Source organism: Excalfactoria chinensis, chromosome 2 (assembly GCF_039878825.1).
Source record: "Excalfactoria chinensis isolate bCotChi1 chromosome 2, bCotChi1.hap2, whole genome shotgun sequence".
Classification (NCBI taxonomy): domain Eukaryota; kingdom Metazoa; phylum Chordata; class Aves; order Galliformes; family Phasianidae; genus Excalfactoria; species Excalfactoria chinensis.
Window position 1 is genome coordinate 100,891,316 of NC_092826.1, and position 26,772 is coordinate 100,918,087.

At 36.0% G+C, this 26,772-nt stretch overlaps 1 protein-coding gene across 6 annotated transcripts in view; it reads left to right on the top strand.

The window, feature by feature from the left end:
• Window positions 1-26,772, top strand: part of PHF14 (PHD finger protein 14) — a 189,725-nt gene that overhangs the window by 94,357 nt on the left and 68,596 nt on the right. For 3 of the 6 annotated variants that reach the window (XM_072329004.1, XM_072328999.1, XM_072328998.1), the window contains exons 17-18: window positions 5,278-5,395; window positions 25,398-25,511. In XM_072329004.1, coding sequence (XP_072185105.1) covers window positions 5,278-5,395; window positions 25,398-25,511 — 232 coding nt within the window. Of the gene's footprint in view, window positions 1-5,277; window positions 5,396-6,100; window positions 7,033-25,397; window positions 25,512-26,772 lie in introns of those variants that run through there. The other 3 variants (XM_072329001.1, XM_072329002.1, XM_072329000.1) reach the window with 3 other exon arrangements.

A 26,772-nucleotide genomic window follows, 5' to 3' on the forward strand; every position in this document is an offset into this window, starting at 1 on the left:
CCATGAAGCTGAATTGAAAAGTTTGGAGTAGAATGGCAGGGTAAAATATGAAGTCTTGAAATGCCTTCTCTTTGTTTTAAGAGGTGTCAGAAGAGAAAGCTAAAAGGAGCAATGCTTTGCACATATTTCATAATAAAGAAATGTTTTGAGTGCCTTCCCTCAGTGGGGAAGTAGAAGGATGTATTAATGGCAGCAGCAAATGTATGGCTGTAGAGTTACATTACTATTAGGTTTTTTATTAATTTTCTTCTTTAAATAAGGGCACTGGAAAGTAACTTCTTTGACATCACATGCAGGATTTTCTGTTATGACCTCTCTGTTAGTACTCATTCCTGCCACCCAGAATTTGTCTGTTGTTCCCATTACAGTTAAGGTGTAATGGGTGCACTGCTTACCTGCTTCAACCTGAAGTCCTCATCTTGAGTTTGGTTTTTTGAATTCACTTGAGCTTACTTTGATTTTTTTGTAATGCTTACATACTCAGAATCACAGAACATTTTAGGTTGGAAGGGACCTCCTTTCCATCATGTTTGTCATAAAACCACTAAAAAGAAACAGTGCCTCAAACTGTCATGGATTTATCTAAAATGTTTGTCTGAACACACGAATGTGCTACAATCTGAAGTGAACTCTGTATTTGTCTCCAGCTGTCTGCAATCTCAATGTCCCAACACTTGAGCACTGAGGAGTTAAAGGGGCCAAAAGACCAGTGTCTGAGAGGGAACATTTGCTCCTCAGGTCTTCAGAGCCTTCAGTCAGAAATGAGGTCAAGCACAAGCCAACAGGGAAGGATACGTAGCAATAGTTATGTCAAATGCAGCCATATGCTGGATTAGCCTTTATGTTGCATCTGCCCCGCTATTGGAGAGTTTAGGGCACTCACTGTAGTTCTCAGAGTTCAAAAATTCTGGATGAGATCACTCCTAATTTTGGTCTAATTATTTCTCATTTTGCCTGACTAACTCTTAAATGGCAAGTTCTCTAATGCTGATGGTGATTTGTCAATAATGTATTTTTCTGAGCTGTTGTGATGAATAGGAGTTAGTTCATCTGTTTTGTATTTTGATCAGTATAGTACTTTTTGGCATGACACTGAAGACAATGTTCAGTGATGTGCACATATATGAAGGATTTTCTGTAGTCTCTGAAGCATATTTGTGAAGTTGTATTTAAAGATTAGCTTCTTAATGTTGTGTTTCAGAGACATGCAGGTAATTACTTTTGCAACTGTAGATGGGCGATGCTGTCTTGTGAATACAAAATAAGTTGATTCACTATAGCTGAGTCAGCTCTTTTTGGTGTTATATATTAACCAATGACTTAAACGCATGCCAGTGATGGGCAGGTTTTCCATTTGCAGTTGCTCTGTAAAAGCACAGTGCTCCCATGAAGATTTCTGCAGGCCAGCTGATAAGACTCGTTCCTGTGTAGGTAGATGCAGTGTGATGAAATTGGATATGTGTGTTGAGCTTTGTAAATAAAATGAGATTGACTCCAGCCATTATCTCATTTATCTCATTTACATTGTAAAATCGGTATCTACAGTATTGATTAGAGGATAATTAGTTAATTATGAACAGGAAAACAGAGTTATGTTGGGCTTGAGCGCAGCCAGCTGCACTGCCCAAAATAATAAAAAAATCCAAGGGCATGAACAGATGGAGATCACTTTATTAAAGAACAGAGCAGACATATTTCAGGTAAAGAAATGCTTAATCAGGCTTTCTTGCTGTGAAGATGTAGCTGACCTGCATTCTGTATTTTATAAGTGAAAAATATTTTCCTTTATTATTATTTAATTTGTTAACTTAATGCACTCCATTTCTCCAGACTCCGTTTTCTTGTCATGTAGTGGGCATATATCTATCCTAATTAATTGCTGGAATGAGAAATACAACAGTTTCTAATTTTGATGCATAAAGTGATTTCAGGCTTGTTAAAACATTGATAGTAACCAATTATCTGTCAGTTAAAGATAATTTAAAAGATTAGTTTAGCTTATATTTGTGTGGAGCTCTGATTTTCATTTTCAAGTTTTAAATTCATTTGCTAGCCAGACCACTGAAAATGACCAGGCATTTAATGGCAGTTATAGATTATAGATTTAACAATGACCAACAAAAATCCATAAATAACATTTGCTATTTTAAGGGCAGTTTTGGAAATGTGACCTTGAGTCTTCAAAGGTAACAATTTTAGCTTGATTTTTTTAAAGTGGAAGAAGCTGAAGAGTTTCTTTGTTTTGTGTCTTTTTCCCCTCAGCCTGATAGTTTAAAACAGACTCTTTTACTAGGATGGAAGTGGGCGGTATTTGTAAATGGCAACACGGTGTATCTCCTTTGCTTTGTAAGTGTCCAAGTTGTGACTGATCTATGAGCACATCTACTGAAAGACTGTGAGGCTGTCAGTGTGACGCTTTTCGTGACCCAGCAATTTCAAGCTCTAATGTAGTTGGAAAGTGTTCTTTATTTTGTGTCTGTTTCTTATTTTCTGAATCTGACAGTGGATTTTCTGTCATTTTATGTTTCTAGATGAAAAACCACAGTAGTATTTTCTTCAAGACGTAGCCTTAGTTTACTACTGCTGTATTTTTAATGTGGGCTTAAGGTTTTCTTTTGGGATTATGAATTATGAATACCAGTTTTGTTCTCTGTACTAAGATGTGTTTAAGCTTCACCTTTTGTCCCAACTCAGTGTCAGTGAACAGGCTCGCCAGACAGCTAGCACATCATCTATAACCACAGTACAGTCTGTATTCATCCAGTCTTCCCAGCATCATGCTCTAGGAACTTCAGGTTCTGTGAAGTTGTATTCATCAATACAGAATTGATATTCCAATAAAAGAAAGCAATATGAAGAAACTGTTTCAAAATATTTGACACAGTGTCATTTTTAGCCATGCAGCATTTTATATTTAGAGAATGCTTTGTTGTTTGCATTTTCTCAGCTGTGCAAATGCAGATAGCAGCTATCTAGTATCTGAAAGCTATTTAGTATCTGTAAATTTTCATAACTGTTAACTCATTCTAGGAAAATGCAAAAAAGTAATGGAAGTAACGATATAAATGAAAAACACTCAGTTTTAATGGGGCTTTTGCATTTACTTTCACCACATTCTGGTTATTTCAGCCCAACCTTTTTGGTCTCCTCAGCATACCTCTGAAATGTGGCCAAAGGTGAAGTTAGGAAATACCACTTTCTAGGTACCAGATTTTATATGCACAATGAAAGGTGGCATTCAGTTATAATTGTAATTCTGAAGGAGAAACAGCTTCTGTAGAACACAATACGTAACAGTTTTTTTGTATAGGCAATTGCTTTAGAAAAAAATGCAACCTGAATTGCTGCTGTTTGATGCAGTCAGATGTAGTTTTTTAGGATTAAACACAAGTAGTCCATGCTCATCAAAAATAGTGTGAGTCTTTATGTTACTTAGAGGATCCCAACCTAGAAGGGAAACTTGAGAGCTCTGATGAGCACTGCTCAAGTGCAAGTACTTAACTGGACAGGATTATAAGAATGAAATAGGTTAGTAAAAATGTATTTCTTTACAAATGAAAGAACATTGAGGCTGAAAGGAAGTTTGGTCTTTAGTTGAAGATCGCATATGCCATTAAGGTATAGGAGTATAATCTTATCTCCAATTCAACCCTTCTGTCATTTCAACAAGAACTACTTAGATATTTAAATAGTTAACTTCTAGAACTGAACAGAATGATTTTCTTGTTTAAGTTTTCAGTGTGTTCTTTGTCCTGAAATTAGAATTATATTATTACTAAATAATCCAAAGGATATACTTTGTACTGTGTTATTTCCCATTTTTAAAAATACATAAACTGTATCACTGCAAACTTGTACAGTGCCTGCAGGTTTGTTTCAAATTCCTTCTAGCAAAAGCAGTACAAACAGGGCCTTTACCAGTGCCTATGGCTTATGTACAATGTGTGAAAACAGATAGTTCCCAAGCAAAAACAGATTTGACAACAAGAACAAACGTAACTACTTAGATAATGTAATTGTCATCATAAAACAGTTACTTCTCTTTTATGCAGAGACTAATTCCTGGAGAAAAGTCACTTGCGTATTTTGTTCTGTTAATACAGCAAGGTGTTCCATTACTTGAGTCCTTCTGTGATGCAGTGCTTTTTATCTTTGTTGATAATTATGACACCTTTGTCTTCTATCTGATGGTGGCCATGCCATACATTTACTGCAGTTTTCAGAGATTTTCCATGTTTTGTAGTGAAGTGGTTGCAAGGGAAGCAGAGAAAGAAAGTGCAAGGGAATTCTTAGAGTTTCTAATTCTTAAATCTTTATTTCTTACTTTTTTATTATTTACCTTGTCTTTTATTCAAAGTCTCGGAAAGAGAATATAGCAAAGTAAATCTGAAAAAAGCCTTATTTTACAAACGAAAGGCTGTAGGGGATATGCAAACAAAGTGAAATTCTTTAAGATATATGAAAATAGTATCTGCTTTTAAAATATTTTACTCCTTTTGAACATATTATCCTTTTGAGCATTTTCCCAAAGGACTCTGTTTTTCATAAAGGACTTCTCACACTATAGCGTTTCTTCAATTCCGGTACATTATGAATAGGTGAGCAAGGAAATTACAGTATTTGTTTTGATCTTCACATCTGGACTAAACCTGGTACAAAACAGCAACAAAAAGATTGATTTTTATTATTATTTTTTTAAGTGTTATTTATACATAGGGCAGTTTTATAAATGAAAGATCACAGTGGAGGATCGCAGCCATTTTAAATAGTTATCCTTCTCCAGCACATTGAAGGAGAATCAGAAAATGTGTTGTGCCCTTATTTGTGAACTACATAGTTACAGTTTGAAATACATAATTACAGTTTAAAGTACCTAATTCAAGTTATACTTGAATTATTGAATGTGTGTTTCACTGTTTGCCTTGTAAAAAGAGATAAGTGAAATGACTATGAAAAATCAATATTGCCTCTGTTTATGAAAAAATACCTGAATAAATGACAAAAATGAACTGGCTATATTCTTTAATTAGCAACTCTCTTAAATAATATCCTTTATATAAGATTGTGATGAAGATGATGCACAAGTGTCTGCATTGGGATATTCCAAATTTGGCAGAGCATATTTGTTATTTGAAAATAACACTTGTAGAAAATGTACTTTCTGTACCATGATAATGGATCAAAGAATCTTGTGCTGAGAATTGCAGGGAAGCTCAGTGTAAAATAATACAAGGACACAATATATATATACATATATATATTTATTTTCTTTCACAGATGCGATGAATGCAGACTCTGTTACCATTTTGGCTGTCTAGACCCTCCCTTGAAAAAGTCTCCAAAGCAAACTGGCTACGGATGGATTTGTCAGGAATGTGACTCTACATCTTCCAAAGTAAGTTGATTCACCCTGTGAAGTAGTTGGAGTTTTTATCATCTCACACCTTTTCTTGAAATGCTTTAAATTGATCTGCTTTGAAAAGCAGGAGGTCATAAAATAATGATTTCAGATTCTCTGTAAAACAGGTTAAAAAAAAAAACAAAAACGGAATGTATGCAAAATGAAAATAATCAATAAAGAGAATTTTATTATCTGAGTTACATGTTTTCTCTTCACATTACAATGTTCTCTCTGAGAAAAGAGTGAATAAGTATACTATATAAGTATTGGTGAAAAAGTATAACTATATCAGGAAGTGAAAGTACTTTTGGATTAGTATAATACAAAAACCTCTAAGAACAGAGATAGAAAATATACCTTTGTCAGAATTAATTAAGATGGTTTAATTGAATAAATCTGTTGATTTTAGTGGGTTTTGTTTGTTTGTTTCTTCCACTAGTGGTAAAAATTGTGAATGCTCTTAATAGTAAACTAGTGATCGTAAACTAGTAGAACCTGAAAATAAAGTTTACTAGTAAACCAGGAAAATAGTAAACTATTGATGAGTATGATTTTATCAAATATAACATTTTAAAGTCAGAATTAAATTTCTGACATAGATTTAGATTTTACCCTTTGGTATTATAGACAGAAAAAGTACTCTTCTGTACTACTAACTTACTAAAAAATAAAGATGTACATCTTTGCTTTTCTGTACAGAAGTTTCCATAGTACTGGCATTCTCTTCTGTCATCACCTTAACCTGCAAAGAGACTCTATGTGCTTAACTTTTAAAATTGGGTTTACTAATTCATCTGGTGCATCACAGTTTTGTTGGTTTGGGTTTTTTTTTGTTTGTTAAAAAAAAAAATAATCTGGAATTTTAGTTTGTTCTGCTACTTTCTTGGTGTTTGCAGAATATTTTCAACTAAAAAGGACGCAGCTATGCAGAAGTGCTGTCATAAGTTATGTGTTGGCATATGTGGATGTTGCTCTAAAGAAGCAGATACCAAATGTACAAATACAGTTTTTGACTTGCGACTGGGAAGAAATGGTTCTCAGTTTCGCGTGGTGGGGGAGTTAATTTAATTCTTCTGTAAGGAAATATGAAGACAGCCATCGGAAATTAGCTGTCCACTGCATTTTGGACATCAAGCAGTCTTTCTTGAATACCACATACATGGAACGGACATTCCAAGAGTGACTTGAAATTATTGAAATTTTCTCACCTGCTTAAACTAAAATGGGTCCTTGGTAATGTTAGTTAAAATTTCCATCTCCAATTTCCTCGACTTCTTCTGAGTAAAGTAACTCAAAAAAGCAGAGTTTGTAACTTCTAAATGTTTCTTTCTTCTTCAGGAGATTAGAAAGTTATGTACCAGATAAAAAAATATAAAATACTTTATTGTGTAAATTAAGTATGATTGACATCATTTTAGTGCAGGGCATGCGTTAATTTTAAATTGAAAACAACAGTGTTCTGAAGAGTAAACAAAGTTATTGTTAGATTGACAATGTATTTTGTATTATGTTAGTGATACAAATTAAAGCAACAACAAAAAAAAAAAAGCTTGTTATTGTATCTGATTTTCATTCCATAGACTTCTAAATGAGTATATTTAAATAATAAAGTCATTTGCACTTTCAAATTTAAGCAATTTGAATGGTATTTGAATGGAAATGTATTTGAAAGGTGATGAAAAATTGTCTTATGAGGACTCCTTGTGGTTTTGGGTAGCCACTTTCACATCGCTTTTTCACAAAGCTGTACAGAGAAATTCTCTGAAAAAGATGCATTTTTCTCTCCCATTTTAAAGTCTTTTTACTCTATAATGTTTACAAATTCAAACACTTTACTGTTGAGTTACACTTGTTGGAAACCTTCCTTAAGGTGAACATCGTTTCAGGAGGTTAGGGCTTTCTTTATGTACTTCCATCATTTTTGCATTCAGCTTTCTATGTGGTTTTCCTACTGTGTTACCTATCACAATTTGATGAGGCTTTTTCTGCCCCTTACTAGAGGGAGTAGTCCTCAGCTGTGTACTTAGAGATAGGGAGAGGAAAGATGTAGAGAAGGTTGCTTGTTTGCTGCACTCTGCCTGACCTATGGATGAATTGCAAGCTCGAGCTCCCAGCAATTTCAATCTCTCAGTCACTTACTAAATCCAATTTTTGGTATGTCACAGTGTAGTTTCTAGTACGGATTATAGCAGCAAAATAGGATTGAGTTTCCAGCTTTTGCCAAGGAGACTATTGTTTAGTTTTCATTTCTTCAGCGTTTTTCATCTGTTGTGATCCAAATTAAATCACTGTTAGTGTATATGTTTTAAAATTCTGCAGTGATGTCTTCTGCAGCAGCCCTGGCCCTTGGAAACAATTGGTAAGTAAATTACGCTAATTCAATGAAGGGAGGCGATAGTGCATAGCATGTAGTGGTTTAATGGATTTTTACAATTTTCAATTTTACGTGTTGGAGAAGTTCTACACAGCACTGACAGCAAATAATGCACTTTTATTTTCACGTTTTACTAAACACTTGTTGATGGTCCATGGTGTAAGAGATGTAGTGTAGTGATAATAAACATGTGCTTTACATTGCCATCTACCACAAGTGTGGACGTGCTCCTTCTGTTTGCTCATACAAGTCACAGGACTCTCCAGCAGTTGTGTCAGTTCTTCCACCAGCATGGAGGATGAATTCCCATATTACCCTGCCTGTCAAACAACAGACAGGCAGAGAAGGCTGTAGGGCATGAGGGCAACGGCTTTTCTGCTGGTAATACTTACTGTCACTTTGTGGAATGGGTGAAGCTCACTACTAAAGTCTGACAAGCTCTATTATCTCAAAGGCCTTGTAGATTTTGTTGCATCACATAAAAGCTGAAGTGAACCTATAGGCGCTCCATTTCTAATACATCATCCATCTTTCTGGTATGCTATGGAGTGTTTTAAGTATTGTCAAACAGCACTCTAAATCCTAGATAGCATGATAGTTTCAAATACTGATATTCATAATAAAAATAGAACATTAAAAGTTTAATACTAACCAATAATACAAATGCAATTCTTTATTATTATGATGTAAGATTCAGTAGAAATTAATGTGGCCTGCCCATGTGTTTATGATGTGATTTAAGGGCTCTTATGGGGTCTCATTGTTACTAGATATAGCAATTTAGGAATCTTTTTTATTGCCTTCCTTTTAAAAAATACTGTTTGAAGTATCTCTTTCAATTTCCAAATTTTGCAAAGTACCAAGGCAGCAAAAAACTTTAAAAATGTATCATGCTATTTACAATGACCGTAGTCATTGACTTCTTTGGTTTCTATCTGTTCATTTTTGTGTACAATCAATTTTGCAAAAAGCTGCAGAGTGTACATGTCAGGTCATTATTTGAGTGCTGCAAGATCAGCTGCCTTGCCTGTAGACTTCTGTTCAGTTCGCTTTTATTTCATCTTACGGTATTGCGTTTTTTCAGTGGAAATAAATTGTCAGAGTATGTGCATAGAATTCTCATTTAAAACCCTCAGTAAATATTTTCTGGAACTACAAATCCATGACATACCAAGCCCTGGCAAGTAGTATTTTTCTGTACACCTTTCATGTTGGAAAGCAATTGTAGACACTTTTACTTAGTAGCAAAGCAGCAGCACTTCTTTTGGTGTATCTGGCTTTCAAATGTCTTAATTTGATCAGAAATAAATAAAAATAAAGTAAATTAAAAAGTCAAGCTCTCAGAATGTAGGAAATGCTTAAATTAAAGTTGCATGCAGCATTGCATTCTTTTTGTGGCTATGCATGAATTTATAGCCGTTAGTTAGTTCACACTGCTATTATTTATTTTTTTTTCTATAGGACCTTTGCATTATCCCATTTAGCTTTTGGAGGTCACTGAAAGAGAATGATTTGGGTTGAGTGTTAGAAGAAAATACTGTCTTCAGGTTCTGCAAGACAGAAAAAAAAAGGACCATTTCAGGGACAGAAAAGAGAAAGATTTCCCTTATGTATGAAGTAGTTGATCTGTGACTGGAAGATTGGATTTTACCCTTCTCTCACCCCGAGCTCCTGTGCATGCTAGACAAAATACGCATTTTTAGATGTTTAGTATTTTTTTTTTTTCTCCTCATTTGCTGCTGCCTCACTTGGATCCTTTGGCTTAACATGCAAAAATGCTGAATTTTTAAATCTTTAATCCCTGTGCCTTAACTTCCTGGTTGTAAAATGCCATTACTGTGCCCTTGTTTTAGACATTTTCCTTAAATTGGGATGAATGGTTCTCTGGAACTGCCTTTTCCTATCCATGGACTACAGGGGCTAAACAATTTAGATTAGCAAAGGGATTAGTCTGAGTGGGATTCTGTTTGCTTGAGTACTCATAGAAGATGATGGAATCAGCGTTACATGGACAGACTTTATCCAGGCATTTACTAACATTCAGAACTATACATTTCTAAGAAAGTAGTAATGTTTTTAAAATGGAAAAGCTTTTAAAGCCTTTTATATACAAGAAAATACTATTTGAGTATAAAATGTGAGGTTGGCTGGTAATGGTATATTTGTGCTTCATGTCTTAAATATGTTTTATAGTACATTTGCAGGACACACTCAGTGCAAAAGTAGTTATATTTAAAATATATCTTTCCAAAAATATGCATAAAAATCTTTATTATTAAAGTTCCTTTGTGTTAATTGAAACTTTTTTTTTTTAATTGCATTTTCTTACAAGGGTGACTGTGGTGATTGTAAAGAAGCTGCGACCCTAATTTAGTCAGTGCACCTTCTTTTGAGAACACAACATACAAGCAAATGTTCAGCCACCAAGGCAAACATCACTGCACCTGGAAAATGAATACTGCTAACAAATCTGCTAGCTGGTAGAAGGCGAACATAAATTGAATTTTTCTGTTATGCTTTATGCAACAGTTTTCAGGCTTAAGTCAATATAACAGAACAGTGTATTGCATACTGTAAGTGACCACATTTGAAAAGGTGGAATCTATTTTCACTTCTAATGGGTTTGGATATTATGACCTGTTTTCTTGTGTGTTGATCAAGGGCAGTACAGTCAAACATTTTTATATTTGTTCATATATTTTAAAACTTTTTGAGTAGAGTTGACTGATGCTACATAAATCAGCTTGAGACATGTACAGTCATATGATAAAAGCTGTACAAACGTTTATATTTATATGTATATATGTGCTGGAAAATACTCAGTTACATTGTGTCTAAAGCATTGAAGTCCTTGTTTTCATAGATTCGTGAGGAGCCATAAAGCCTTGGACGCCACTGAATGAGTGTCATGAAATGAGACAAGAAAAATGTATCCAAAAGCTAAGACTATGTCCAAAAAAAAAGTCAAATTGCAGTGTGAAGTAGTTCTTATCAGTTGGCTTGTTAATACTGCCAAGTGTGTTCTAGCATTTGCTCCCCGGGTATCATATTTAGAAAAATGAATTGGCAAAGCCTCTGTTATTTTCTGGCAAATAAATATAAAAGATCTATCTATTGAATAATTTATACCATAAAATGTTCCAAAAATGATCAACCTTGAAATTAACTTAAGATGAAGCTCGATTTATATAGAGAGGATAAGCTCAGGATAGAGTTAGTTGCTATTAAATCCACAGATGAATCCAAATAATCAGATGCACTCAGTTGCCAGAAGATTCCCATAGTGTACATAGGAAGCTTAGGTTTTAGTGAAGGAAAAAAAAAAAAAAAAAAAAAAAAAAAAAAAAAAAAAAAAAAAAAAAGTTTAAGCACAACAAAATCAATTCAATCAGTTCCAAACACCCCATGCCACTTGATGCCTCAGCTTGGACTTCCAGTGCTTGTGCTTCCTACTAGGTTCAACCAAAAGTTATTGTGAAAAATGGGCAATATGCTACATACAGCGTTGTCTTTTTCTTAACCTTCTCCGAACAAACCTCCTTCTGACTGGTTACACAGAGGGCAGTAGATCTAATACCAGCCAGAAACTGATGACATGTGGTTCTTCCAAATGCAAAAAAGATTTCTACTTTGAAGCATGACATTGGAGTAGATCAATGAGCAATAATTAAAGTGTTTAAAAAATAAGGCATCCATTAGGAATGCAAAGTGAAATATATAATTTATTGTCATATTAAATTTCCAACAACAAGCAGAAAAACAGTTATACTAACCTTGGCGAGAGCCTGTTGTCCCAGATTTACACTGCACAGTGGTTTTAAATAGGTATTTTTGTTACTAAAACTTTACTTTAGTAGTATTTGGTCCAAAAATCATTCCAAGATTCATTTTCCCCTTAGTTTTTCTTGCCTTGGAGACTGAAGAAGTCCCTTGCTCCCTCATTTATATTCTTTCATAACCCGGCAATTCAGAATCTTATCCAAAACCAAAACTTTGCACACCATTACTTCTTTTTCTTAATGGGGGATCAGTAGTATAATCCAATGCCTTCTATTATGTTGAATGTTCTATGACAAAAGCAGAAAAACATGATGTTTCAAGTAGTACTGAGAAGAGGGATGCTTCTTGATGTCAGTAAACACATGCCCTATGCTACTTTTACATTGAAGATTTTTCAAGAGGCTTTGTGTCTTATAAATCAAAGTATTATTTTTTTGCTTTTTTTTTGTGTAACTAAAAAAATAATTAGTGACGTGAAAACAAACAAGGGTGGCTGCATCTAGAATCAGGGCTAGTCATTAATTTTCACTGCTGTTAGAAAACCCTTGTTAAATATTGTGACCAGGCCTGGGGCCCCCCGTACAAGAACAAAACAGAGCTGTTGGAGAGGAGGGCCCCGAAGATGATTGGAGGTCTGGAGCACCTCTCCTATGAAGACAGGCTGAGGGTGTTGGGCTTGTTAAGCCTGGATAAAAGAAGGCTCCAGTGAGACCTCATTGCAGCCTTTCAGTACTTAGAGGGAGCTTAGAAACAGGAGGGAGACTGACGTCTTGCACAATCCAATAGTGATAGGACAAGGGGGAATAATTTTAAACTAAGAGAGGTAAGATTTACATTACATGTTAGGAAGAAATTTTTCACTCAGAAGGTGGTGAGGCACAGGGTCCTCAGAGAAGCTGTGGGTGCTCCATCCCTGGAGGTGTTCAAGGCCAGGTTGGAAGGGGCCCTAGGCAGTCTGTACTGGTGGGTGGCAGCTCTACCCATGGCAGGGTGGTTGCCACTAAATGATCTTTTTGGTTCCTTCCAACCTAGGCCTTTTCCATGTCTAATTTAAGAGGTTCCTGGTACTAGTGAAGTGCTAGGCTTAGTAATTTGAACCACACAGTATAGTGATGATACATTTTTAATGCATCTAATCTGAATAAAAACAATCTTGTATTTAAGCATTTAAAACTCTAGATACGGTTTAGTTTTGGTAAAATAAATATTATCTAGCATAAAGTAATGATTAAGGAAAGAAAATCTCTTCACCAGGCACCTGTTAGTAACACCGCTGCTCCCCCTTACCTTTTTTAGGTTATGCTTCTAACTAAATCTGCTTACAATTATGGCTTATCTGTGAAATAGCTTTTCTACTGAATTATGGCTTACACTTCCTAAGCCATGACAAAATGAATTTACAGCCTAAGTCGCTTACTACCACTCTAGTGAGTGGCAAGGAGTCTAAGCTGGGACCTATCTGCAATTGGTAAAATCCAAAAAGCAGCTAGCATTGTGTCTATAAAGCCACTAAACCTAGTTTTATGCTAACTCATCATAAGAGAATAAAAAAAAAAGTGAGAATACATTTTCAACACTGAGCAGCACCCCAGCATAAGAAGGTTTTACAACTCCTCTCTGGTGTGCATGCTTTCAAAGTACATGAGAAGGCTGATGGAAGAGTACTGACTGAAAAGGGCAGGAGGGATGCTTCTTGTTATTTTACTGTTTGTGCTTTTGAAAAATAATCTATATATCTGCAGCTGTTGAGTAGCATTGTGATTGTGTGATTGTAACTGAAGGTAATACACAGAAATGTAAACAACGTGGAGATAGCAGTTTTAATCCAGGTTTGCTCAGTTTTATATTCCTTTCTAAATGAAGTAAGAGAAGGAAAATGCAAGCTTGTGAAAGTCAAATTTTAGCTGCCAAAAGATTTTAGATCAACTTACTGTCGTATTCAAAAAATAATGACAGAGCCTTTAAGGTATTTATAGGGGCTTTGTACTGACAATGGTGTCATCAACAAATTTACCAATAAATTGTAATTGACCATTGCTATTCTCTGTTAACAAGCCAATTGAAGATTGCTTAAATTTTTGGCTTTGATGACAAGATGCCAGGAGGGCTGTAGTAAAAGCATATGCAGTGTACATAATCTTTTATAATTTGAATGTTCATTCAAGAATTGAACATAGCAACAGAAAATAGCAAAAGGTGTATACTTCACAATTACAAAACAGACAAAAAGAATCCTGAATTATGGTGACATCCCCGTCCACTCTAGTTTTGCCAAGAAGAGTTCTATTGCTGCTGAAAGCCTTTTATGTATATTTCTTGCCTTATGTCTTACACAGAATTAGAAAGTATGTAATTAGAGAAGAATTATGTATCTCGATTCCTCACAACTAGTCTCAACTTTATTACCCTGAAAATTAACTTAGCACCTGTAATCAAATCCTGTATGTTAGAGGAAGAGTTAGATCTTTAATTGTTAGTCTCTGGATAGGATCTGAACATTGTATTGTAGTTTCCTAATTGCCTACTCATGTTTACTCTCAAGGCTGATTTTATTTTAAAGGCTTTCAAAGAAGTGCAGCCTTGTATGCCACTTTAAGTAACGTGTCACTCATCAGTATAAATTACTAATACTGCCTGTACAAAATCCAGTCATATTGAATCAGGAGAGAGAAAGGAGATGGGAGTGAAGGCAGGGGAGGGGGGAAGCCACACACAAAAAAAAAAAAAACCTACCAAAAAAATGCCATTTTATGAAGTGCTAAGCAAGTAATGAATTTTAGCAGAGTCAAGATTTGCTTTTTGTGGTAGTGTTAGATAGTGGTTGTGAGGTTGTTGCCATTCTCAAATAGAGATTCTTGTAGTGCCAGCCACATTTAATCACATTTTGCAGAAGACAGCTGGGCATTTCTGATTTGTGCTGTGTCAGCCTCTTTCTGTGCTAAGGAGTGCCTCACCACTTGAATTTTAGCATTCTGTAGCAGAAAAGTTCCTTCTTCTTAAAATTGGCTCAGCAAATAGCTTGTGTGGGAATATAACCGCAAGAGCATTATAATTAGCTCTACCAAGAAAGTGCACAAATACTATATGGGATTTTAAGGTGCCTTTTCAAAAGATTTTCACAAAACCTTTAAAATGCATACTGCATTGATAAGTTCTGGCAGCAATTAAGTTTATCTTGGATTTTGTAAATGTGTCTTTGGTAACAGTTGAAAATTATTATCTGGTTCAGTGGTTTGAAACACCTTTGAGCATGTTTGAGAAGTCTTAAGTGTATTTCAACTGCATTGAACTGTACGAGAGGAATATATATATATATATATATATACCTATGGAAAGCCTTGGGATCTGTAGATATCAAGGTTTCTTCCAGCTCCTAGTCTCGTGAAGACTGACAGGCAGATGGTATCATTCCAAATGTGGTATAAATAGCCACAGAAAAGAAGCGTCAAAAAGGAAATAACATGATAACTCAGTATTTATGGAAGGCTCAGAAGTGTGCTCAGAGTGAGTTAATCACACTGCAGGTTTATTTTTGGAAATAGAAGGGCATCAGCAGATTGATACAGTAATTGACATAATGGATGTTAAATGTGTAACCAGTCCTGTGCAATAAATAAGGGTGCATACCAGATATTAATGTTTGCAAGTATATTATGTATCGAGTGAATATTCAATTTGCTCTCTTGTTTTCTGCAAGTACATAATATCAATGTCTCAACTGCTTGCTTAGGATGAAATTTTTCCAAAAATCAGAGCAACTTCAGAGCAGAATGTATTCTTAAGTGTTCTCCTTATTGCCCATGGTAAGGAACGTTTTGAAGGTTTCTACAAAAATCAACAGTATTACCCACATTTAAAAGCTAGTTATGAGAAAATTAAAACAAAAGGACATTTGAGATATGGGAGATGTGATTTACTAATCAGACATAATCTCTCCCTGGAATGACTTATAGACCTATTGTTTGTGATTTCAGGGTACAGGAAAGGCAGAACCTGTGGAAAGCTGCTTGATACAAAACAGTGTTCAGAATACAAGTTGTCTCTTTCCTCGGTTAATATAGTTAATATACCCTGAGCCATTTTACCCAGTGAATCCTTTTTTTTTCCATGCAAAGAAATCTGCCTTGGCTCAAGAATAGCAAATTAAGTAATCTCTAGATAAATATGGTTTTGAACTCTCTTAAGCAGAAGAGGAGAGTCATCTTGGGTCCACACTGTGATTGCTGAATGAATGACCAGTGAATTTAGGGAAGCAATCAAGCCTTTTCTACAAATAAGTTATTAAAGGTATGTGCCTGTCTCTTTTTATTACTTGGGAAAAAATAAAGAAGGGTTTACACCGCACAGAGCTTCCAGTGTAGTGAATCTCAGGAGAAGGAAGGAAACCTGATATTCCATGGTTAACAAGATTAAAGATGGCTTTTAAGATAAATTGGCTATTCTTCTGAACATTTTCTGTTAGTAGATTAGTGGTTCTGCATGCTGGTGAGCTCATTTTTAGCATCTTAATCACAGGTATCTTAGTTTCCATTTATCTTACCATTTTGGTTAAAATCAGGAATGCATTTTTGAAGCAAATCACACGGTTGTCACCAGTTGCAACACTCTCGTTTGCATTACAGCACAGTCTGAAGAGCCTGCAAACTGGGTTCTTTTCAGGGGATGCTGAAACTGGAGATGGACATGCAGTCTGTATGGCCAAACCAGTGATGTTCTGAAATGTGTACAACATATTTGGCTGATCCTCATCACAAGGACTGTGCCTTCTGCATCACAATAGCTGCCAGTGACAGCGTATCTTGGTTCTCTCTGTGTACTGTACTGGGACTTGCTTGTGTAATTGTCTTCAGCCTTTTTTGATCTTTTGATGATTGTGATAGCAGAGGTAATGGGAGGATGGTTGGACTACATGACCTTGTAGGTCCTTCCCAACCTTGTGATTCTGTGATTCTATGGTTCTTTTGATGAGACTTATCAATAATTTAATTTCAAAATATATTAACTTCAGAATGTTGTTTGAAAATGTGTTACTTGAATATTTTAGTGCCTCTTTGTGCCTTCAGTTTGCTTGCTTATTGGAACAGGAGGATTTGGAAATCCCTGTTCTTCCATCCAGTCGGGGCTTACTGTTCATTATTTCTGACAGTTGCATTGTGTTTCGTTAGTTGTTGAAAGTGGACTACATCAAAGCCCAAAATTTGTTTCATGAAACGTAGCTTTGTTTTGAATTCATCAGTTCTGTAATCCTAGTCAAGAATTTCCTCCGTGCTCCACTGCCCACAATAATGTATGTCTGGCATATTTAATTTGTTCCATCATGTGCTTTCTGTAGTCTTGTTCGTATTCATCTGGGTGGTGTATGCCACCTTCTCGTGGTTGTGCTGATGATGCCCTTGTAGTCCTAGCTGATTCAGGAGGGGCTGTGTCAGCACTTAGGAAGCACGTTTGCATTTTAGAACATTCTCTCTCACACAAAGTCTGGGATCTGACTGATGTTTATCCTTGAAGTAGAAGTATAAATACTTTTATGGAGATGTGAAGAAGCAACATCAAAAGAGAGTAATTTAGGCATGAAATGACTATTAAAATCACTCTTACATTTGCTGTATCAAAGGTATTTGTGTTTTAGTTTCGTTGACTACAAAAGCTATTCCATTCCCATTTTAATAAGAGATTTTGTGGAACTGCATATCAGTAGTCTCAAGGTAGAAAGTGTAAAATTTAATACACATATATTCTGTTCAGTTATTACATTTTATAATTTGCATGTCTGTGTAAGCACTGTGTGCATAATGTTTTTAGCTAAAACAACCTGGTTTTCACTGTTACTTAAGGAATTATATTGGAGAGGGTCTTGGTGTGTGTTTTTTAATACAGATTAGAAACAAAACAAAAGGTTTCTGTTTTAAAAAGATAAAAAGAGGAAAATATGCCCCCTAAAAATAAGATGTAAGATCTATATTTTGAGCTAATTTAGCCTCATCATTCCATACATCATTCTTGGTGTTCTTAATTAGAGAAGAATGAGGAATTTCCAGGCCTTTTTGAGGATGCCTTCAAGCAGCAGCAGTGGGTTTGACCTTTCAATTCCTGCAGGCTCAGCAGAAGATGGCTGATTAATGTCACCTCTGAAACTGTGTCAACTGGGCTGCTTCTTCCCATTTGAGTACACAGTCCATTGTCAGTGTGGCTCAGTCTGACAGAACAAAACATCCCTATGTTTGCATTAATAAGACTGTGTATTTCCATTAGTAGCTTAAGCTTACCTGGAAGTATTCTTGAGTTGCTGCAATCTGCTGACCAGCATGAATGAATAACTCAGGGGCATGTGCAAAATAAGATTGATAACATAATTGGTTGAAGTTTGTTAAAGGATATCTGGGAGATTTTTTTTGTCTTCTTTATTTTTTTTAACTTAGCACATTTTATAAAGAGATCTTAAAAGGGGGACATAAGAAACATTTTTGTATACATGATCAAACAGAGATGGATTAATTTCTTTTAAAATATTTCATAGCCTTGAAGAAATGCTTTTATTCTCTGCCTAACCATTTGTAAGTAAAACATGGTACTTTTTGGGATGGGGTCCAGAAAGGGAGACAGACAGAAGCAGGATTGGGGAAATTAATGGGACTGCAGGAGAAGCCCTTGGCACAGAAGGGGAAATGTGAGCACGCACACATTCTTAGGAATATGGAAGCTCATGGAGGAATGCACAAAAAGCCTCTCAGAGGAGAGCAGAACAAGTTAAAAACTTGGACTGTGGCAAAGAGGGCACATAGAGCCTTCCCCCAGAGCAGGATAGAGCAGCTATGAAGCACTGAACCACAGGCAGTTAAGTGGGTGCCACATGAGGAAAGTGCAGGGAGCTATAAAATGTACGTAATGAACTCAGACTGCAAAATGATGTACTATGCAGCCTCTTTATTTATTTCCTCTTATTACTGGGGAAAAAAAAAAAAAAATCTCAAAGTGGGGAGATATGAAAACTGATTCTGATTTGTTAAGTAGCCTTTGACAATTTTGCGATGCTTTTGGCACTCACACATTTTAACATTGCTCTGTTTTGCATTATGTTGGGAAAATCTGGACTCCAAGGAGTTGAAAAGGAAGAATCAGTGCTGATGAGGATTTAAGAAGCTAAATAAATATTACTTTAAGGACATCTCAAAGGGAAAAAACGCTCTGTGAATGTGCTGACCCTATCTTGAGAATTAAGTTAGATGGTACAATTTAAAGCTTTGTTCCGACATCTGACAGACACACTCTGCATGCTGATGCACAGTATTGAAGATTGTGCGCTTGAAAGAAAGTCTTTTCTGAGCTACGTTCTATTTTTGTTCGAATAAAGCAGCTGGTTTTTTTTTTTTGTTGTTGTTTTTTTGGTTGTTGTTTTTTTTTTTGAGCAGAAATGTTCTCAAGTGCTCAGTCTTGTGGTTTGAGCAGAGTGTGAGCCACGCATTGTGAGCAAACTTCTGTCTGCTTTCCCTCTGACTGATGGTGTGGGGCAAAGCGAACTGCTTAGGCCAGAAATCGTGTGAGTGGGCAGCTTGGCCGGAGGGGTGGGAGTAAGTTTGCTGCTGTACCTTACTGCACGGCTAACAGCACTGTGTTCCTAATAACGTGTACGAGCCCAAATCATAGTGAGAAAAAATTACAGAACAATAAATAAGAGGATAGTGGTGTTGAGAAGAAAGTCGAAGTACACAGTTACTCTTATATGCAACAATACTAGTGTTGTATAGCAGTCTGACCGTTACATTAATAGCCTGCAAAAAGGTATTAATGTAAAATCTGTTGCTCTGGTACACCAGATAATTACCGCATTGTATGAGATGAGACATAGGGGATATAACACAGGAAAGATAAATGTTGCCTTTTTCCTTTTATTGAAGAAATTCTAAAACTTTGCAATCATGCAAAAAGATGCTTATATCTTTACTTTCACCAGCAGCTTGAGGCACAGCGTATCTGTGATCAGTGTCTTTAGACCATGACAGTAGCAAGAAAGGTGTGCTCCTTTGCATTATATACAAGAGATAAGATTAGCATTACAAACCTATACTTCAATGGTTAATTCTATTTTTTACGTATTTTTAGAAATTACAGCACTTTAACAGATGATTTCTTTAACACTGTTCGGAAGGTTTAGGGTCATAAAAAGCAGGCATTGAAAGACAGCTTTCCATTGATGGGAGAGTGAAAGGGAAATATAAAAATGTGGGAGAGTTTGATTTTACAAGGCAAGGATTCATTCCACAGAGAAGTGGGATTACTACACTGACTTAATGCACATGTGGAAAATGTGTTGATTAAAAAGTGAATGTGAATTCAGATTCCAGAGGTGAGTGGTGATACCTTCAGACGATTAAATGTTCCACCCGTAGCTGTTTCTATTTGCATAAGATAAAGTTGGAAGAATAAATATGAAAAACATTACTTTGAAAGTGCTGTTTCTACCTTGAAATATATGTAGATTGTTGTGTTCTTTTTCCATTTGAAGAACACATCCTGAGCAAACATATGACCCTGTTTCCTGTCATAATTTGTTCACACAGTTTTAGTGAAATTCTAGTGATAGTAACATCTTTATTTTAAACAGCTGTGAAGGGGATTCACCCTTTGACAGCTGGAAATGTGGGCACATTTTGAAGATGCAAGCTTGCTTTTGCCAATGCTGTAGTTTATAGAAAGTTAGAAGGACAATAAATTGAAGCAGATTGGTATTTAGTGCAAATATAACTTCATTAATTCTTCTGTATTGCACACTTTGATAAAAAATAGCGTGAGGCTGAAGTATGAAATGAAGGTTCTATGTTTGGAAAACTGAGAATTATAAATGATTTTTCTTTTGTTTCTGCCTTTAAAGAGGGCAGCAGTTCCAGATCCAAATTGAGGTTTGTTACCTGAACTGAAGCAGTTGCTGAGCCGTCTGCTGAGAGCCTTGTGTTATCAGTGTGCAGACAAAGGAGTCATCATCCTTTCACAAGAGAGGGAAGAAGCAGCTGAGAACAAGCACGAGAGTGCACTGGGGGTTAGCAGCCTGTGTAGAGGCTGCAGCTGTAATTTCATGTCTTTGGAGAGGGCAAAGGAAGAGAGGAAATGGTCAGATGTGAAACAAAATCAGCACGAGGAATGAGTCAAAAGGGGAATAAGAGGAAAGGAAATTTTACAGATACAGATCGTGGGTTTTTAAAGCCCGTATTCTTACCTCATTAACTATTGCTGGGTAGAATGCTGGCAATGACAAAGTGATTGATCTTGCGTGTGTAAAGAGATTGAGATTAACTCTATTCCTGCTGTGAATTCTATTCTATTCTAACCCTATATCCTACCTGAGATATAAGAAGGACCTTCAAAGTGAGCATGTAGGGAGTAAGATAGAGCAGGGAATGGTGGGAGCATCCGGGATCATCTCCTGCAGGGCTCCTCAGGGACCCTGCTCTGACCCAGTCAGGCATTTCCCATGTCTCACTGAATGCAGTGCTCCCTGAGCCTCACGGCACCATGGCACTTGAACAAACATAGACTCGTCTCTTCCCATAGTCCTTCAGCCTTAAGAAGCAGGCTTCATGTTTTGGAAAGAGGGGGCAAATATTTCTACTTTGCTACTGTTAAAAGTCTTTGTTAGTAACTTCAGCTTTCAATTCATTACTGCAGTCATGTTCTCAGAGCCTGGTGTAAGAGATAAACCCTTTGCAAATGAAGACAGCATCCATTTTCTTTCAACCTCAGGCCACACAGAATTGATTGGGGTAATAAAATGACAGTACCATGTAATATACTGACGGTTCTTTAATTTGAAAACTGGTTCCAGGCTGATTCAAAGCTTGTTTAAAGCTAATTTATGGCTTGTGTAATTTTCAACTGGACCAAGGTAAAGGATGATACATGAAAGCTGATGCAGAGTTAACATAATATATTCCAACCTGACAGCTTGAAATTATCTATAAAAGGTTTTGCTGCTTGTTTGTTCATTTGGATTCTTTTTTTTGTTTTTGTTTTGTTTTAAACTAGCAACAGCAGACTAGCTGAAGCTCAGCTGGTATAAATACCATCTTAAGATGATGTTTTTCCATCATCTCTTTTCAAATGCAACTTCTCGTGCTTTCTAGCAGTCTTTTAAGCATACTTTTTTATACATCAGTTCTTCATTTTCTTCAAAATCAGAGGCTGCATAGACCTGGTTTATACATGTTGACATCTGTTGTGTCTCTAACATAAATGGATAAACAGTTACAGTATTTCGTTTCCATAATATTTATAATGAATACAGTCTTGGCAGTGTGCGTGCCTGTAAATATGTGTGTGTATATATGGAACATACATATACAGTACATAGGTGTACTTATATATGCATTGTGTATTTAATATCTTTTCTTTTAAAGAAAAAGGTTTTAAAAGTCCTCAAATTAGAACTGGAAAAACAAACAGAAAACCCAACAACATCAGCATAGCATAAAATGTAAATATTTTCCTCTGAAATCTATCACTTTTATGTAGCTCACAAATGAAATCCCCATCTGCTCTGTATGCACTATTGATTTTTCAGTGTATTATATCACTGCTAATTCTGCACAGCAAAGGACAGAAACTAAGATAACGATGTTTACTTCCATTTCATTGGATGCAAATAGCATACACTCCAAACAGGATGAAAAGGAGAAAAAAGAAATGGAGTATTCTGAGGGAATTTCATTAGAGTTGGATAAACCTTCGATTTTTCACCTCCTAACTCTGATCTCTACTGACTGGAATTAAAATAATAATAATAATAAAGTGCTGAAGGTCCAAGTTGTATCTTAAAGTATATGAATATTTAGATTATATGAAAACAGACACAGGTCCAAGCAGATTTGCCTTTCTTGTATAAACAGTAGAATGTCTGTAAGTGTGGTACTTGTGCTGTTTTGACATCTTTGAACAGTCATGTCATTTGTGGCTATATTTGAGGCTTACAAATAAACAAGAGGTGCTGTTGACATGTTTTTCATGGTACAAAGCCTTGAGAAAAGAAAGAAGTGGTATTTTTGCAGCCAATCTGTATATTGTGGCATAAATAATAGGAAGAAGACAAGAAACTGATTTTAGTTTTTAAGCACATTTTTCCATTTTATACTTCTTCAGTAAAATAATTGTTTGGTGTCAGTGAAACGGATGATATTCCTTTCCTTCAGAAAAGTAAACAATGCTAATACTTTCTCAGGTGGTATTATTTATCCAAGTGTAAGTCAGAGTGCTAGTAGTGGTTAGTAGAGGTATTGCTTATTTGTCTGTGTACTCATCACACAATGAAAAGAAGCTTTATGAAGGTTCTCACTTGCACTTTGTGGCATTTTTGTCACTTTACCTTGCACAAATGGATCACCCTTCACTTACTGAAAATCTTTATTTCTAAAACCTGTATTTCCCATGTTTCTTAAGTACTTCACAACAACGTAGATTGCCTTTCATATAGATGTTTAGACTTTGAATATTTTTCCTAAGAAGCGACAACAGAAAGAGATGGCAAAACTGATGTAACTGTACAAGGAGAAGCATTTTCTCTTATTGCTTTTTGTATAACAAAGTAAATTTGATTTCTATCCATCACCTTAAAAATGGACAACTATGTTGGCCAGCTTGTCCTTTAGACAACTAAGGAGAAGCATGGCTTAGGGGAAAAAGTTATTGAGACTCTCAGGGGAGAGCATCTGTGACATGCTGGTCCTGAGTAGGAAAAAGGAATGAAATGGGAATACACGCTTATGAAATTACTGCTACGCTGAAGAGTTTTAAAACGCATTTTTTTTTTAACTTTCAAAAAATATAAGTAAGAAAGAAGTGTTGCCACCAATATCTGGCCACAGGTATAATACCGCAACTTTTCTTAGGCACAAAAGACAGTCAGAATTCAAGGAGAGAAATCACTGAACCGAACAATTTGGACAAGTACACCATTTTCTCCAAGCATATGTGGTTGTTACTTTTGTATTTGTAAGCAGCACAGGAGAGCTCTTGGAAGAGTACCAAGCCAATACATTGTGTAGCAGTGATTTAACTTTCTAGTCCTCAAGGAGAAAACAAAATGGCATGGTTCAGTACTCTGAATCAGATTGTGCATAATTGGACCAACAGCGAGAAGAGGTAGTCTCGTTGTCACTGTTATCCAGGAACCAAAATGAGGAGGCCACTGAGCCAGGGGACGTTTGGCTGTGCGAGTCCAGATCTGCTAAGGCAAAGGCAGGAACTGTGAGTGCGAACACAGTGCAGAAGTTTTGCATGGCAAAGATAGCAGTGAGCTTTCATGTGATGGATAGGGAAGAATCAGTGTTTTCTGTTGGAGTGCTTGAGATATTTCTCCTTGTAATTCACCATATTTAGCCTTTATGTTGATATTCTTGTGAGTAATTGAGATAACTGAGCAAAATAGTGTTTTACTGTTCCAGTCAAAGAATTGGGATGGTAGCTTTACTAAACTGTCTCATTTTGCATTTACTAATGCCTGTAAAACTGTTCGGCTAGACTTTGTTATTTACATTTTAATTGATGGAATTCTTCATTCACCACTGAAAGCTGATTTTGCCTTTTAAGTCCTCCTGGCATTCAGCTTTCAACTTAAGGTGATAGACCACAGGTTGAGGCAGAATGTTCTGAGTCAGGAAGAGGCAGCGCAACAAAAAAGTTAAGCTTGGGAGCTTTTTATTATTATTATTATTATTTTTTTTTATTTTATTTTTTTTTAAAGGGACTAACCCGAAAAGTTATATCAAATAGAGATATTACATAACTCTCCAGGTCCAAAGAGATTTTCCCCTTTTCCCTTTCTAGTCTCCAGCAACCTCATCCATGTATTTTGTCCTCTGATTCTCAGTGTGGTTTTCAGTAATGAGCGTTGGAGTACACCATTCATTTTTCCTTTTCCAACAGTCCAAACATATTCATTGGGCTAAACTGCAAATGCTGAATATTATTAGTATGAAGTTTCAGTTTACAATTTAGAAGTTGTTATGTCAAAAAAACTTAATAATGAGCTTTGCAGCTTGCAGTTTCCAAAAATGTAATCTTGATTTCTTTGCAATTAATGACTATAGGGAGAAAGTGGTACATCAAAAGCATAGATTCTGCTTGCTAAGCGATGACATCTAAAATATCTTATTCCATAATGAGCATTACAAGCACAGTGGAGATTGTACCGATTAATGGATTTTTTTTCTCCACAGCAAAATATCTCAATCTATGCAGATATCAAAACCACTGTGTGAAGCAGTGGAGGTATTAAAGTGATTTTTGTTTTGACTGATCTATTTTAGTAGCATTGCATCACAAATTCACTGTGGAGGTAATTTAGAAAATACAATATAAACTACCTACTTGTTTTTATTTTACTTATTTGATGGTAGTGTTAACATTGACAATCAACTACGACCTTTTCTAGCTTAATATTCTTATGTGCTTGATCAGTTTACAGCAGTTGATAAAATATATTTGTGTTGGGTTGTTGACTAACATAGTCCCAGCTGTTCTGCAGAAAATCATCATAAATAAAGGGATGAAACACAGGGGTAGGTATGGGCTAAACAAGCACTCTTATTCAGAACTTGACAATTCTGAAATGCTATATAGCTATTTGCTAAGCCTTAAAATGCTCTTGTGAAGAAAGTATTAGCATTTTAAGAAAGTAAATGACAGGTGTTTTTGTCTCTGGGGTAAAGGTGTTGGCCCAGATTAAAACAAGGTTTTAGACTTCAAGTATTCTTTGTTTTTCTGTGCTTAGAGCACGCTTCCTCTGAGAAGTCTCTCCCTCTTGGGGTACCACACCAACACACTGCTGAGGGGTCTATTTGTCTCTGTTGCCCTCAGGACTCCGAGCCGTCAAATGAGGTGGTCTCAGAGGCCCCAGGTAATGTGGTACCCTCTACCTCAAGAAGTAGCTCTGAAGAGCTGATATCGGTGGCACAGAAACATCCAGAAGAGGTAGGACCTTCTGTGTCTATTCTGTTCCACGGTTAACTGTTGGGGAATACTCGTTTGCCTGTTTTTCATGCCTAGTGTTGTTTTACTTGTAGCAAAGACTTTTTTAAAGCTAAAGCTCAATTTTATGCTCCCATACCACTGACACATAAGACAAGGGTAAATTTTCAGACATTTATTATGTAAGCCAAGTAGTCTCCAACTAGTGCATTTTAATACTGTTGCTTATTATCAGTGACTGGGAAAGAGTTTTTCTTTCATTATTCCTGTCTTTCACACACCTATGATGTATCAGGAAATTGTTAGACTTGAGGAAATGAAGCTTTATAAGACTAAAGAAACAGAAGCAGAATGTTTACATAGTTACATAAGTAGATGTAAATCATTTGTCATCCTTCATTAAACCTAAACGTGGCTAACCGCTAGGTTGCGCAAAGGAAAGTCCTTTGGTCATATTATTGTTCCTTTCATTGTGACCTTTGTGTTCCAAAAACATGATGCTAGATGCTAATGATGTAGTGTGAGCATAAGGCCATACTCCCTGTTGTTAAGAGAAAAAGTGATGTAAGGTAGTTTGGTAACATAGCCTGTGACTGACTTCTTCAGACCCTGGAGTGCATGCTTGTCTCAGTACATGGTTGCTGGAGAGAGGGCTGTCCGCTGAATTCAGACTTACAACTTAATTTTATGATGAGAATAATCCTTTCAGGGAAAGGTTATTCTATTTAATGAGATAAGTCTTTTGTTTGGGAGTAACCTTAATACTCCTGATCTTGGCTTCCTCAAGCAGTTCATTTATTGTTGTTAAAAACATGTCACATACAAGGTAACGTTAAGATGTTTTTTTCCTCAGATTTTCTTTCTCTGCATCTTCCCTGTAAAAGAGAATATGAAATATTAGCAGGAGAAAATAGAGCCGTTGCAGTGTCGTTCACTATTTCTTCTTTGCAGCCCATAGATAATTATCAAATACCTTCATGGATTTTTCCTTTTCTCCAATGATTTTCCCACTTTGTCTGCAGAAAAGGCCAGTCCTCAATGCAGGGCTGGGAGAATTCTTAAGAGCGTCTTCTGGCTTCAGACAGCAGAGATACTTTGTACTCAGGAGATCTCATCTAAACAGTCCAGTGGATAGAGTAATGTAAACTTTAGTAATATTTATGTCTATTTACTTGAGTAGCAAAGAGATCTTAGACTATGGAGGGTCATGGATTCTGGCTCCTAAGTCTCAGCTCTTCCAATTGATCTCAGTTTCTTCTCTGGA